The sequence below is a fragment of the Chlorocebus sabaeus genome, chromosome 16 (assembly GCF_047675955.1).
Source record: "Chlorocebus sabaeus isolate Y175 chromosome 16, mChlSab1.0.hap1, whole genome shotgun sequence".
NCBI lineage: Eukaryota > Metazoa > Chordata > Mammalia > Primates > Cercopithecidae > Chlorocebus > Chlorocebus sabaeus.
This window is the reverse complement of record NC_132919.1, coordinates 36,141,931-36,155,610: the sequence shown is the minus strand read 5'-3', so window position 1 is coordinate 36,155,610 and position 13,680 is coordinate 36,141,931. Positions and strand designations below refer to the sequence as shown.

The 13,680-nt window shown below is 51.2% G+C and overlaps 2 protein-coding genes across 6 annotated transcripts in view; both read left to right on the top strand.

Moving 5' to 3' along the window:
* The window catches only part of GGNBP2 (gametogenetin binding protein 2), a 50,677-nt gene extending 49,035 nt beyond the window's left edge, over positions 1-1,642 (top strand). For all 4 annotated transcript variants that reach the window (XM_008011183.3, XM_008011181.3, XM_008011184.3 and 1 more), the window contains one exon: positions 998-1,642. In XM_008011183.3, the coding sequence (XP_008009374.2) occupies positions 998-1,201 (204 nt within the window). In that variant the 3' untranslated portion in view covers positions 1,202-1,642. The remainder of the gene's footprint in view (positions 1-997) is intronic.
* Positions 1,643-3,996: 2,354 nt separating this feature from the next.
* Positions 3,997-13,307, top strand: DHRS11 (dehydrogenase/reductase 11). 2 transcript variants are annotated; one of them, XM_008011176.3, is made up of 7 exons: positions 3,999-4,352; positions 7,159-7,368; positions 10,672-10,766; positions 11,426-11,555; positions 12,175-12,267; positions 12,476-12,541; positions 12,666-13,307. In XM_008011176.3, exons 1-7 carry the CDS (start codon positions 4,026-4,028, stop codon positions 12,705-12,707), a joined length of 963 nt encoding a protein of 320 aa, XP_008009367.2. In that variant the 5' UTR covers positions 3,999-4,025; the 3' UTR covers positions 12,708-13,307. The 2 variants fall into 2 exon arrangements, with proteins under 2 accessions (XP_072860979.1, XP_008009367.2); XM_073004878.1 differs by lacking the exon at positions 12,175-12,267 and having other exon boundaries at positions 3,997-4,352.
* Positions 13,308-13,680: the final 373 nt, after the last annotated feature.

Below are 13,680 nucleotides of genomic sequence, written 5' to 3'. Positions count from 1 at the left end.
TATGGTTGTAAAGTTTCAATATTTATTTATTTATTTATTTATTTATTGAGGAGTCTCCCTCTGTTGCCCAGGCTAGATAGAGTGCAGTGGCATGATCTTGGCTCACTCTATCCTCTGCCTCCCAGGTTCAAGTGATTCTCCTGCCTCAGCCTCCCAAAAATGCTGGGATTACAGGTGTGAGCCACCACCTGTATAAGTTCAATGTTTAAAAGTTTAGAAGTTTTAATGGTTGTAAAAGTTTAATGGTGATGCAGTGTAACTTACTTCTTAAGTAACAAACGGTTATCTTTTACTTAGTTTGTAGAGATGAATGTTTCAAGATAGGACTAGCTAGAGATAAGTCCGGCGACTTAAAATGTGGTAACTAGTTGTAACATCTTCAATTAGTTTTTTTTGTTGTTGTTGTTGTTGGGTTTTTTTTTTTTTTTTTTTGAGAAGGAGTCTCGCTGTCACCCAGTCTGGAGTGCAGTGGCGCGATCTCGGCTCCCTGCAAGCTCCTCCTCCTGGGTTCACACCATTCTCCTGCCTCAGCCTCCTGAGTAGCTGGGACTACAGGCGCCTGCCACCATGCCTGGCTAATTTTTTTGTATTTTTAGTAGAGATGGGGTTTAACTGTGTTAGCCAGGATGGTCTCGATCTCCTCATCTTGTGATCCGCCTGCCTCAGCCTCCCAAAGTGCTGGTATTACAGGCGTGAGCCACCGTGCCCGGCCCAATTAGTTATTTTTTTAAGACCAATGTATGGTGGTAGTTTGCTAGGCTCATAGGCTTCTAGGAGAAATTATAGATTCAAGGTTTCAACTCAAGGGGTTAGATTTTATTCTCACTACTTTGTTAGGCAGAATGACATGATGCTTATTCTGCAAACACTCCAATTAAAGGCTTTATGTGACCGAACTGAAACTAAAAAGTTAGACTGGTTTAATGTTTAGCTGTCCTCCATTACGTATCTTTTTGCGTTCTTAAGTCATAGTCTTAACTACTGCTTTGATTTGCAGGATGAGTCTGAATGTACTTCAGATGAGGAAATCTTTATCTCACAAGATGAAATACAGTCATTTATGGCTAATAACCAGTCTTTCTACAGCAATAGAGAACAATACCGACAGCATCTGAAGGAGAAATTTAATAAATACTGCCGCTTAAATGATCACAAGAGGCCCATTTGTAGTGGCTGGTTGACAACGGCTGGAGCAAATTAAATAAATAAAATAGCTCTGTCTTTCAATGAAACACTCACGATGACTACTGCGCCTTCTCTTTCGAAAAACTCTTAATTTAGTGACTTATGGCAAAATTTTATCTTAAATCAATGTGATTCTTTCTTGTTTTGGGAGACGGTGGAGGTATCCTCATTAGTTTGTTCTTTCTTCAGGCTTGTGTCTTTAGTTGCGTGGCTGCGCAGGCCTGCCATATGATTTAAGCCATCTCTTTTCATTAAATGTTTCTCTTCCTGTGAGACTTACTAAAGCAACTTAGTGGCAAAAAGTAATGTTGTACTTATAATTCTGTACAGAAATGACAATGAGCTGAATATATGGTTTTACAAAGTAGACATCCACTTGCAAAATGTTTGGATGTAATGTTAAAGCGCAATGTGCAAAATTTAAAATAAAGAATATTTATTAATATGCACAGTAAAATTTGGTGTACATGTTTCTACTTAATGTGTGGCAGTACTTTAGTATTTGCCACTTGTGGACTTAGTGCTTGTCCAGTGTTGATGTTAGAAAGGGTGAAGGGGCCGGGCGCGGTGGCTCAAGCCTGTAATCCCAGCACTTTGGGAGGCCGAGATGGGCGGATCACGAGGTCAGGAGATCGAGACCATCCTGGCTAACACAGTGAAACCCCGTCTTTACTAAAAATACAAAAAAATTAGCCAGGCGTGGTGGCGGGCGCCTGTAGTCCCAGCTACTCGGGAGGCTGAGGCAGGAGAATGGCGTGAAGCCAGGAGGCGGGGCTTGCAGTGAGCTGAGATCCGGCCACTGCACTCCAGCCTGGGCGACAGAGGGAGACTCCATCTCAAAAATAAATAAATAAATAAATAAAAGAAAGGGTAAAGGACAGAGATACAGACTGTTGAAGACAAAAATCTTCCTATGATGAGAACTGACAACTGAGAAAAGCAGTTTTCCAGTCTTTTTCTTTTGAGGAGATACTTTAAATACTCGCTAACATCTTACTTTCCCATGAGACTTTAACTGCTTTATTAAAAGTTCCCTAATACATAACACAAAGTACCTCTTAAATTCAGAGGTTCATATTGACCTAGAAGAATAAAAACAAAACTTGGCAGAATTTCAGCCAAGGGTTGCTGGATAAGTAATTGCTCAACATGTAAGACTGGGCTCAGAAGGCTGCACTGAGTGCTAACCACATTGTGGGCTGTGCATGTGAGGTTCAGCCTTATCTGGTGTCCAGTAACAAAGTCACTGTGGTCTTACAGTTTACTGCTGTCACAGCTGTGAGTACCGAAGGAGAGCGTTTCCCCCAGGAATAGCATTTTGCTGACATTTAAAAGATCGAGTCAAATAGCTCGGTAGACACATGATGCTTAGAGATTTGTGTCTACATGTTTATAATACTTGGTGGCAGCATACAAACTATGGGACAATCAGTACTTCTGTGCAATGGAGGTGGAGTGAATTTTATGTACTTTTAATCAGATTTTGAGTTAGATTTCAAGTGGGTAGCAGCAGAAACTTAGATTGAATTTTCATAGTGTCATTTCTTGGATCCACCTCCTGAGTTGTTTTTCAAATCTAAATGTATAGGAATGAGGCAGAGGTAAAAGGACTCCTCTTGGACCCTTTTTGATTTCATCCCAGAATCTAAAATATGACTGTGGGTCTCCCACAGCCCTTGGCTCAGAGGCGAATCCCCTCTTCACCACTGTTAAGAGTCAAATGTTCTTTTGAGATCCCTAAAAGCAAAGGCTGTTTTAATTCAGTTTTAATCTTTGCCATTGGGGCCAAACACAGGATAGGCAAATGAGTGTTTTTGAATGAATAAACAAGTCACATTCACTGCTTACTCCATTGCTTGCTGGAAGGGAGTCAGGTGGTTATTCAAAGATGCTTTTTCTTTAAGAGAATGGCTATATTAAGTAGGCAGTTTTCAGCACTTTTAGCAAAGCGAGCTCTGCTCTGAACAAAACCAACAACCCAAGAAGCGATAATGATGTGAAGACAGTTTAGGAGCACATCCCTGGCCTAAGACTGGACTGCCTGTGGCCCAAAGCATGCTTCACCACTTCAGTATACTCATCTTTAAAATTGAAATACCAATATATGCTATCTCAGAGCGGTTGTGCAGATTAGTTACTATATTTAAAATGCCTGCTACAACATAAGCAACAAATATTAGGTACTGTTTTAATCTTTGGCATATATCATGATACATCTGCTACAGTAGGGTAGGGGTAAGCGTGGGGGTCTAGGGCAGTTGGACACGGTGGGCCATTTAGGGACAGAATTCCCCAGTACACGTGTACTTGGGAGTGTTTCAGTTTTCCGTGGCTAATACAGCCAAGGGATCAGGTAGGGTGAATGAGTCCTTCCCAAGGTCACCCAGCGTTGATGGCGGAGACACTCGGCGTTTTCTGGGCTGAATCCCTTCCGATCAGCCACCGGCGGGTTTGGGAGGGTGTGGAAGAGTGTTGGAGTCACCTTAAGTGCCCTTAATTCCTCATCCTGGCATTAGGGTTCAGGAGTAGAGAACGGAGACTAAGCGGGACGCTTCAGTATGCGCCCTTGGGGCTGGAGGAATCCCCGCGCTAAACCTTGGTTTCCCTGACCCCAAAGGGAAGCGCTCACTGCGGAAACGGCGCCGCCAGCTGCCAGGACGCTCCCGCGCAGCCCGGTTTCCCTACGCCGGGGCGGGGCGGAGGGGCGGAGGGGCGGAGGGGCGGAGGGGCGGAGGGGCGGAGGGGCGGAGGGGCGGAGGGGCGGGGTGGGGGAGAGGGCGGAAGGGGCGGGGACTTCCCTCAGAGGGCGGGGCGGCCGGGCAGCGGCGGCCTCCGACTGGATGCGGCGGATCGCCGGGGGCCTGAGGGTGGAGTCCCGGTCGGAGGCAGGCCGGGACTCTGGTGGGTCGAGGCGCGGCTCGGACGCCAGCAGGTCGGCGGCGGCAGAAGAGCGGCCGGGCGTCAGCTCCTCGACCCCGGTGCCGCCCTCGTCCAGCGAGGTGGGCGGGCGGCGCGGGCCCATGGCCAGGCCCGGCATGGAGCGGTGGCGCGACCGGCTGGCGCTGGTGACGGGGGCCTCGGGGGGCATCGGCGCGGCCGTGGCCCGGGCCCTGGTCCAGCAGGGACTGAAGGTGGTGGGCTGCGCCCGCACCGTGAGCAACATCGAGGTGAGACCGGGCCGGGGGCGGGGACGCCGCGGGCGGGTCGTTTCCCCGGAGTCGGATTCACTTGCCTGCCACTCCGGGGTCCTTTGCTGTAGTGGGGGCGGCCTCTCGGATCCCTTAAGGCAGGTTTCTCCCTTCCCCTTAAGTCTCGTCTTTGAAGGAGCCGTTTCCCCTGACAGCCCCTGCTCGAGTTACCGAATCTCCGACCCTGGCATCTCGCCGCCCGCCCCTCGCTTCTGCCTAGGGTATTGGCCCGAGGAAAGGGGAAACCGGAGGTCGGGAATGGTGGTCTCACCCCTGTGGCCTTCTCACCCCCGGTGGCCAAGTGCCTCTAATCCCCAGAAGTCACCCACCACGCAGGGCAAGGTGGCTGGCCAACTAGATGGGCAGGAGCCAGAGCTGAGGGTGGGGTTAGGGGTGGGAGCTTTACTGAAGAGCCTCAGCCCCGCCCCCTCACCTCGTGGGTAACTCATGCCCAGTGGCATGAGGAATGAATGGAATATTCATTAGTGGGCCTTCCTCCACTCTCCTGGGGCGAACAGAGTGGGTGAAATAGGGCAGAAACTTTGAGAGGATAAAGCAGCCTGGAACTCCTTACTCTTCTCTTGACGTGGGGTTGGGAGCCCTCAGAATTAAGAGAAAAATCAAGATGGCCATTTTGGAGCAGGGAGGAATTTCTGTCGTAGGCTCTCTCTGGATGTGCCCTGCAAGCTCACTCTCAGTGTTGAGCTAGTGCTTAGCTGCAGGGCTTTATCTCCACCGTGCTCAAAGTCCTCAGGCAGGGAAAGGGTAAGGAGGCCTTGGGTGGGGGCAGAGGAAGAAGGTATACAGGAAGGAGGACTGTCCCCTCCCCTGCTGCTGACCAAAGGTACACTTTATAACCCAGATAATCCCAAGGTCACCTGGCTCCATCACTGCCCCACTCTGCCCTCCCTTTATTCTATTCTGAGGAGCTCAGAACCCAGCCCCAGCCTTGGAGCCCAGAGGATCAAGCCAGGGATTAAACAACTGGATTCCCTAGTTCTGAAGTGACTCTTGCCTTCTCACCTACTCCCCTACCGCAAGCTAGCCAGGAAGTGGGGCCTGAGCCCCAAGGGGATCCCCAGGCCGATCACTCAGTCCCAGGGTGACTCCATGTCTGAGAGGAGAATGCCCCTGTTGTGAGAGGGTGATGACATGATGTAGATCATTACTGAGGGGAGGTAGGAAGATCAGGTGGCACAGGTGGAGCAACAGGAAGGCAGTGACAGGGAGAAATACATTCTGAGCACATCCCTTCTGGTTTTCTTGCGGTAGGAATTTTGAGTCTAGAGGAGGAAGTGGGAAGATGTGTGCCAGGGGAGGGGAGAGCTGCAGGCTTCCTTGCCCACAGTCTGCTTTGATTGATTGATTTGTTGATGTTAAAGCAGAATTTGGGTTCTAGCTTCCTACAGAGAAAACTCCTGTTTCCTGAAGTGATCAAACGTGGATAAAATCTGGTGAAAGGGGGGTATCTGATTCTCAGAGGACTATACCTTTTGAACTCACAGAACGTTAAAGCAGAAAAGAATGTCCCAAGACACCCGATCCAGTCCTTTATTCCTGGCTCGTCTTGGGAGGAGGAAGGGGCTCCAGGCCAGGGCAGCTGGCCAAGCTGCCCTTCCTCTAGGGCACTGCGTGCCTCCTCCCCCTCGCCCATGTCTACACAGTCACCTTCATGAGGCTCAAGTGCCCAGTCACTGGCTTCCAAAGAAGGCCACAGAGCATGTTTTCTTCTTGCCTCTGAATGTCAGCTTCCCCCTGGGCTGCCTCTCAGTGGCTCTGCCTTCTCAGGTCTTTCTTGGCATGCTGAGGGCCTGGAGATGCACAGGGCATGCCTAATGGCACCTGCCACCTGACTTGCCTCATAGTCTCCTGAGAAACCTCAGAGGGGAGGGTGGTGCACCAGGGCTCAGAGAGAAATAATCTGTCCTGACTTTGTGACCCCTCCTTTAGGTAGGGAGAGAAGACTGGCAGCTGGGCGTGGTTGAAAGGCATGTCTGAGAACTCTGAGCCAGCTGGCTGCAGTTTGTGAGGGGAGGGGAATAGTTCAGAGGTGAGGGACTGGCTGACACAATGCAGGAGAAGAAGCTGGGTTAACCAGACCAGTGACTCTTGGTGCTGGTGGAGAAGCATGAAGTGGTGGAGAGGCGCATATTACCTATGGGCAGAAGAGGTATTCCTGTTGGGGAAGAGGCAGAAAAGAGAGAGCTCTCCATTCCCTAGATCCCTGGCTCCTGCTCCACCCAGGACTTGAGTTTATTTATTTATTTATTTATTTGAGACAGAGTCTTGCTCTGTCACCCAGGCTGGAGTGCAGTGGCATGACCTCAGCTCACTGCAACCTCTGCCTCCTGGGTTCAAGTGATTCTCGTGCCTCAGCCTCCCAAGTAGCCACACACCCAGCTCATTTTTGTATTTTTGGTAGAGATGGGGTTTCACCAAGTTAGCCAAAGCTGGTCTCAAACTCCTGACCTCAAGTGATCCACCCGCCTTGGCCTCCCACAGTGTTGGGATTACAGGCGTGAGCCAGCACGCCCAGCCAAGACTTGAGTTTATAGTGAGGTTTCTCCATTGATCACAACCCTTTCCCTCCGTCACTCAGGGAGCACTATCATCCCTTGGACTTTGACCAAAGAGGACAAACTTAGGGGATGGGCAGTCCAACATCTACGTGGCTGAAAGTCAGCTGCCAAAGGAGCGTGTTTTATGAGTGTGACAGGGATGGGGGTCTGAGGCTGGCTGGGGAGTGAGCTGCTCACCCCAGTCAGACCCCTGTTGGGTTTCATAGGAGCTGGCAGCTGAATGTAAGAGTGCAGGCTACCCCGGGACTTTGATCCCCTACAGATGTGACCTATCAAATGAAGAGGACATCCTCTCCATGTTCTCGGCTATCCGTTCTCAGCACAGCGGTGTAGACATCTGCATCAACAATGCCGGCTTAGCCCGGCCTGACACCCTGCTCTCAGGCAGCACCAGCGGTTGGAAGGACATGTTCAATGTAAGAGCTCCAAGCCTCCATCTTCCAGGTGGAGGGTGGGGAGGAGAGAGGGGAGCCAGGGGTTTGTGAACCAGAGTGCAGCTGGAGATGGAACATCTAGGAAGAGGGAGCTTCGGGTTCCCACCTGGGGCATCTTGACTCTCTCCTGGCTTCTTGCCCTACCAAAGCGATAGGGAGTGGATGAATGGCCATTTCAGCTATTCTCTTCTTTGAGCCCCTGGAGGTAGGGTTTTTTTTTTGTTTTGTTTTTTGTTTTTTTGTTTTTTTTTTGAGATGGAACCTTGCTTTGTCACACAGGCTGGAGTGCAGTGGCATGATCTTTGCTCACTGCAACTTCCGCCTCCCGGGTTCAAATGATTCTCCTGCTTCAGCCTCCTGAGTAGCTGAAATTACAGGCGCCCACCATCACTACCCGGCTAATTTTTTGGTATTTTTAGTAGGAACGGGGTTTCACCATGTTGGCCAGGCTGGTCTCAAACTCCTGATCTCAGGTCATCTGCCCACCTCATCCTCCCAAAGTGCTGGGATTACAGGCATGGGCCACCACGCCCGACCTGGAGGTAGTTCTTAAGGTCTGGAGTGATTTCCTTGTGTTAGAAGAAAGATTGTTAGGGGAGAGAACTGCTGCCTGGTGAATGTTTCCCACTTGTCATCCCTGTGCCTGGGTGCTTGGGAACGTGATGTTATGGGAAGAAAAGGAAGAAAGAGACAAGAGATGATATTCTTACCTAGCCTCACTAGTAACTATGTGACTTTAGGCAGATTGGTTACCTTCTTTGAGCTTCAGTCTTGTCACATTTAATTGGGATGAACACACCTCTGTCATCAATATCTGGGGTCACAACTCCAATGTCCCCTGGGGCCAGGTAGGTACATAAAGGAGTAAGGGAGGTTAGAGGGGTCCGCAGTGTGGGGAAGCACACAGCCACTGCTCAAATCCTACATAGTTCCTCTATGGTGGTGTGGGCCCTGTGTGGCCTGGTTTTTTTTTTTTTTTTTTGAGACGGAGTCTTGCTCTGTCACCAGGCTGGAGTGCAGAGTGGCGTGATCTTGGCTCACTGCAACCTCCACCTTCCGGGTTCAAGCTATTCTCCTGCCTCAGACTCGTGAGTAGCTGGGACTAGAGGCACGCACCACCATGCCCAGCTAATTTTTTTGTATTTAGTAGAGATGGGGTTTCACCATGTTGGCCAGGATGGTCTCTATCGCCTGATCTTATCATCCACCCACCTCGGTCTCCCAAAGTGCTGGGATTACAGGCGTGAGCCACCACGCCTGGCTGATCTTATGATTTCTTTGAGAGAAGTGGGGAGTCTGATATTATGTGATACCCCCCACCCCCATTCACCAAAATGTCAGCTCCATGAGGGCAAGGATTTTTATCTATTTTGTTCTCTGATATAGCTTGATCCCATAAGCACTCAAAAGATAGTCACTGAATAAATGAAACTTTCCAGTACATGTTGGAAGGGTATTTAAAATGTTTTGAAACCATGCACAGGCCAAACCCAACTTTCAGGACATGGGTTTTCTTTTTTTTTTTTGAGACGGAGTCTCGCTTTGTCACCCAGGCTAGAGTGCAGTGGCCAGATCTCAGCTCACTGCAAGCTCCGCCTCCCAGGTTCATGCCATTCTCCTGCCTCAGCCTCCCACGTAGCTGGGACTACAGGCGCCCGCCACCTCACCCGGCTAGTTTTTTGTATTTTTAGTAGAGACGGCGTTTCACCATGTTAGCCAGGATGGTCTCGATCTCCTGACCTCGTGATCCGCCCGTCTCAGCCTCCCAAAGTGCTGGGATTACAGGCTTGAGCCACCGCGCCCGGCCAGGACATGGGTTTTCAACTTGTGGATGGTATGATGGGATGATAGCAGGGTATGAAAGTATCCTGAGAAGTTGAAAGCAGTGTGTGAATGGGATGTTCTTCTCTCCCCACAATCCTTTCCCATCTGCTGACAGTTGACTTAGCACCTTATCTTAGCACCTTATAGATGCTTGGGCCTGGAAATGAAACCGTGAAAATGAAGCCCTCAGCCTTCTTGGAGATCAGAGCCATGGTCCTCACTCAACAGCACATGGGTCTCTAAACCGGGACCTTAACTCGCCCATCTGTAAAATGAGGGACTTACATTAAATTCGTACAGCTCCTTTCAGCTTGAACATTATCTAAATCTATTAGGATCATCCTATAAGGCAACTTCTCTTTCCCTGCCCCGATCCCCTAGACCTGGGAGATTTACTCACCTGGTCCCAGGGGATCTATTTCTCCTACTCTACCTGCCAGGAGCTGAGTTCTCTGCCTCACAAGCCCACATTGCCAAGAAGATAAGAAACAGGGCTGGAAACCTCCCTGTCCTGGTACCCATCTCTTCCTACTGCCATGAACACCAAGGCAGGTTCACACCAAAGGTGTTTTGTTCCTCATGGCAGGCTCTGACACCTGATTAAGAGAAACATCTGATCTCCTGCTGGTTCCCTCTCTTCCTAAGAGGAGAGGCCTGAGGACCTGCTAAAAGCTTTATCTCTGCTTGTCCTCTGGGTGAGGCTAATGAGTGGGGCCAAAGGGGGGGGCAGCATAGGTGCTTTGCAGCAGACACGCCTTCAGACCTCTGTTCCCTGAAGGGTGGGGATGTGGGGGTCGCCTCTGCCAGAGGGAGTAGGAGTGGGAAGTTACCTGACCCTCTAGAGTCTCCGTGGCTAGTCTTGTAGATGGAACCCAGGTTAAAGGAAGGCATAGAAAGGAGGGTCAGGCCTTCTCTTCTCCACTCATCTCAAGGGAGGGGATGGGGAAGGAGCAGAGAGTAGCTGAGGAAGGCAGGGAAAGGCTAGGCTCTGTGCCAGAGGAGAGAGATTTGTAAGCCATTTTGGTAAGGATTTTGAGCAGTTTAGGAGGGAGCAGGGCCAAACTCCCATAGCGAAGAGAAGAGTAGTGTATTTGGGGGAAGAAATGGAAATGATTCCCTATGGAATTAGAGGGTCTGTGCTACTGTTCATAGAGGAGATGACCAAGACAGAGTCTCCTGGGTCAGGAGTGGGTTTGAAGGGTTTCCATTCTTGTTTGCAGGAACTTGGGGGGTCAGCCAGGTGAGGAGCTACCTCTGCTATCAACTGGGGGTTGCAGCTTTAAGGAGAGGGGCATCTTGTGTAGAAGACAAGGTGCCCTGTGCCTGTGGCTGGTCTCTGGGAGGACCTGGACACTGTTTTGGAATGCCACACTGCCCCCTTCCCCCCTAGCATTCTGTGGCTCCATCACTTGCTCAGTTGGGCTGGAGTGGAGACACCTCATTGCCCTCCCTGGCCTGCAGGTGAACGTGCTGGCCCTCAGCATCTGCACACGGGAAGCCTACCAGTCCATGAAGGAGCGGAATGTGGACGATGGGCACATCATTAACATCAATAGGTGAGGGCAGGTGGCCAAGGGGTACCACTCACCCCCAGGCTGGGTAATGTGCTGCAGCTCACCTGACCTCTTTGGACCTCAGTTTCCTTGGTGGGAAAGTACGGATTTAATACCCGAATGGTACAATTATGGTGAGGGAAAGAATAATGTTGTCAAGTACCATCCCCTGGTTGGCTGGAATGGGCAGCTCAGTTCCTTGCCTCTACAGCTGAAGCCTGAGGCCTCTCCTGGGACTGAGTGCCTCTATTCCTCAGGCCTGGGGATGAACCCCACCTCATGGCACAAAGAAAGACTATGTATAGTATCTGCCACTGGGGAGCCCCAGTCTGAGGGGGAACATGGCCTCTGCCTGCCCTGAGATGTCCCAATAGAACCATATCAGTGAACATACAGATTAGATGGAAAGAGTTTTGACATTCTGCACCACCAGGCGAGTGCATTCTGTGGTCAGCTTAGGGATAACTTCCAGGAAAAGAGGGTTTTCCGAAGCTGTTTGAATAACCAAAATTAGATTAATGAGCTGTGAGATGGCCACTAGAGGTCCCCTTTAGAAGGCTTTCCGGTGCACATCTGGGTGGTGGGGCTGACCGGGTATGGCAGGGGCACTGCTGGTCTCCCTGGACCTTCATTCTCTCTTTCCCCTTCTTCTCCCCACCCAGCATGTCTGGCCACCGAGTGTTACCCCTGTCTGTGACCCACTTCTATAGTGCCACCAAGTACGCCGTTACTGCGCTGACAGAGGGACTGAGGCAAGAGCTTCGGGAGGCCCAGACCCACATCCGAGCCACGGTGAGGCTGTGGCCTAGCCCTGGTGGGGACAGGGTGGCGCAGGCCCTCCCCACCCACACACACCGTTCAGGAAGCACATGTTCAGCATGTGCCGCTTAGAGCTCCCAGGAGTGGACTGGCACAGAACTGGGTGCTGCTGCTCCCGGCATGGCCCTGTGCAGCCCTTCATTTCCTCATTTCACTGATCCAGGAGCCAAGGACCAGACTTAGACTTTGAGCTGGGAGGGGGCTGACCTGAGGGAAAGCAAGGGACTGTGGGAAACCAGGTGCACAGTGGCTGGAAACTGGGACTCCAGGCTCTTCTCTTGAAGGCCGCGTGATCGTGAGCGAGTCACTGAACCTCCCCAAGCCTCGGCCTTCTCACTTGTGAAAAGGAGATGATGAGCTTTTTAGGGACACTTTTTTGTAAAACGTTTACCTGACATATAGGAAAGGCTCTGTAGATGGTAGGTATCACTGTGGTCACTGCCAGCGGCAGCTTCGGAGGGAGGAAGCGGCTGCTGGATGTTGGGCAGCCATCACTGTGAAGCTGGGGTTCTGTGGCCTCCATCCTCTCCCCTCAACCTCCCCAAGGCCTGGCAAAGCTCAGCCCCTAAGCAGGCCCTCTCTATTGGCCCAGTGCATCTCTCCAGGTGTGGTGGAGACACAGTTCGCCTTCAAACTCCATGACAAGGACCCTGAGAAGGCAGCTGCCACCTATGAGCAAATGAAGGTGGGGCCTCCCTCTGGGCCTGGTGAAGCCACTGACTCCCTAAATGAAGGCAGAGGGAACCTTAGCCTTCAGACTCCACCCTTCCAGCTTTTGTGGCTCCTCCTGGAGGGTTGGGGTGGACATGTGGATGCTGCAGAGGAGCTCAGTGGTGGGAGGGAATTTGAGTCCATTCTGTCCTTGTCTCAACCCATTCCCCTGGTGCTCTCAGTGTCTCAAACCCGAGGATGTGGCCGAGGCTGTTATCTACGTCCTCAGCACCCCCCCACACATCCAGGTGAGTCTGGCCCTGACTGTCCACTTGCTGGAGGAACCCAACCAGTCCCAGAGGAGGGGAGCAGGGAGCCCTGCAGGGCTAGGGGAGAGTGTCACAGCTGCCTCATGCCTTGTGCCTTCCACAGATTGGAGACATCCAGATGAGGCCCACGGAGCAGGTGACCTAGTGACTGTGGGAGCTCCTCCTTCCCTCCCCACCCTTCATGGCTTGCCTCCTGCCTCTGGATTTTAGGTGTTGATTTCTGGATCACTGGATACCACTTCCTGTCCACACCCTGACCAGGGGCTAGACAATTTGTTTGAGATTTTTATATCATCTTGTCAAATTGCTTCAGTTGTAAATGTGAAAAATGGGCTGGGGAAAGGAGGTGGTGTCCCTAATTGATTTACTTGTTAACTTGTTCTTGGTCCCCCTGGGCTCGGTGGCCTTTGTCTGCTCTCAGTCTCTTCCCTTTGATATGGGAAAGGAGTTGTGGCCAAAATTCCCCCCATCTTCTTGCACCTCAACCTCTGCGGCTCAGGGCTGGGGTGGCAGAGGGAGGCCTTCACCTTATATCTGTGTGGTTATCCAGGACTCCAGACTTCCTCCTCTGCCTGCCCCACTGCTCCCTCTTCCCCTTCTCTTTCTCCTTCTGGGCTCTCCAGCCCAGTCTTGGCTTCTTGTCCCCTCGTGGGGTCATCCCTCCACTCTGACTATGGCAGCAGAATACCAGGGCCTGGTCCAGAGGATTTCATGGTGATCATTAAAAAAGAAAAATTGCAACCAATCTGCCTTGGCTTCAGGAGTGTCTTTCCATTCTTTCCCCTTCTCTGTGATCAGGGGTGCTTGTGTCTCAGAATTTCTTCCAGGTCGGTCCCACCTGGGACCTACCCGGTGGGTGGATTGGGGGCCTCACTCATGGGAGTATGGATTACCTTAGGTAGCAGGAATGGGTTTGTTTGGGCCTTGAAGACGTGTAGGAGTTTGACAAAGCGAAGAAGACAGGTGTGCAAGGCTGAGAGGCCTGGAAGAGCATGCAGTGCTCTGCAAACAGCACAGAACTTAAGTGCAGGAGCAAGATGGGGCTGAAGAGGCAGCTCCTTCCTGCCTTCCTGGATCGCTGGGGGGCTGAGTGCTGCGCAAAAGTCTCGCCATTACCT

What these genes read in the sequence shown, in the direction of transcription:
- DHRS11 (XM_008011176.3), top strand. Translation starts at nt 4,026, where the DNA reads ATGCGGCGGATCGCCGGGGGCCTGAGGGTGGAGTCCCGGTCGGAGGCA. An exon ending in GTTGGAAGGACATGTTCAAT is followed by an intron (nt 7,369 to 10,671) that starts GTAAGAGCTCCA and finishes CCTGGCCTGCAG; the next exon opens with GTGAACGTGCTGGCCCTCAG. An exon ending in CACATCATTAACATCAATAG is followed by an intron (nt 10,767 to 11,425) that starts GTGAGGGCAGGT and finishes CTCCCCACCCAG; the next exon opens with CATGTCTGGCCACCGAGTGT.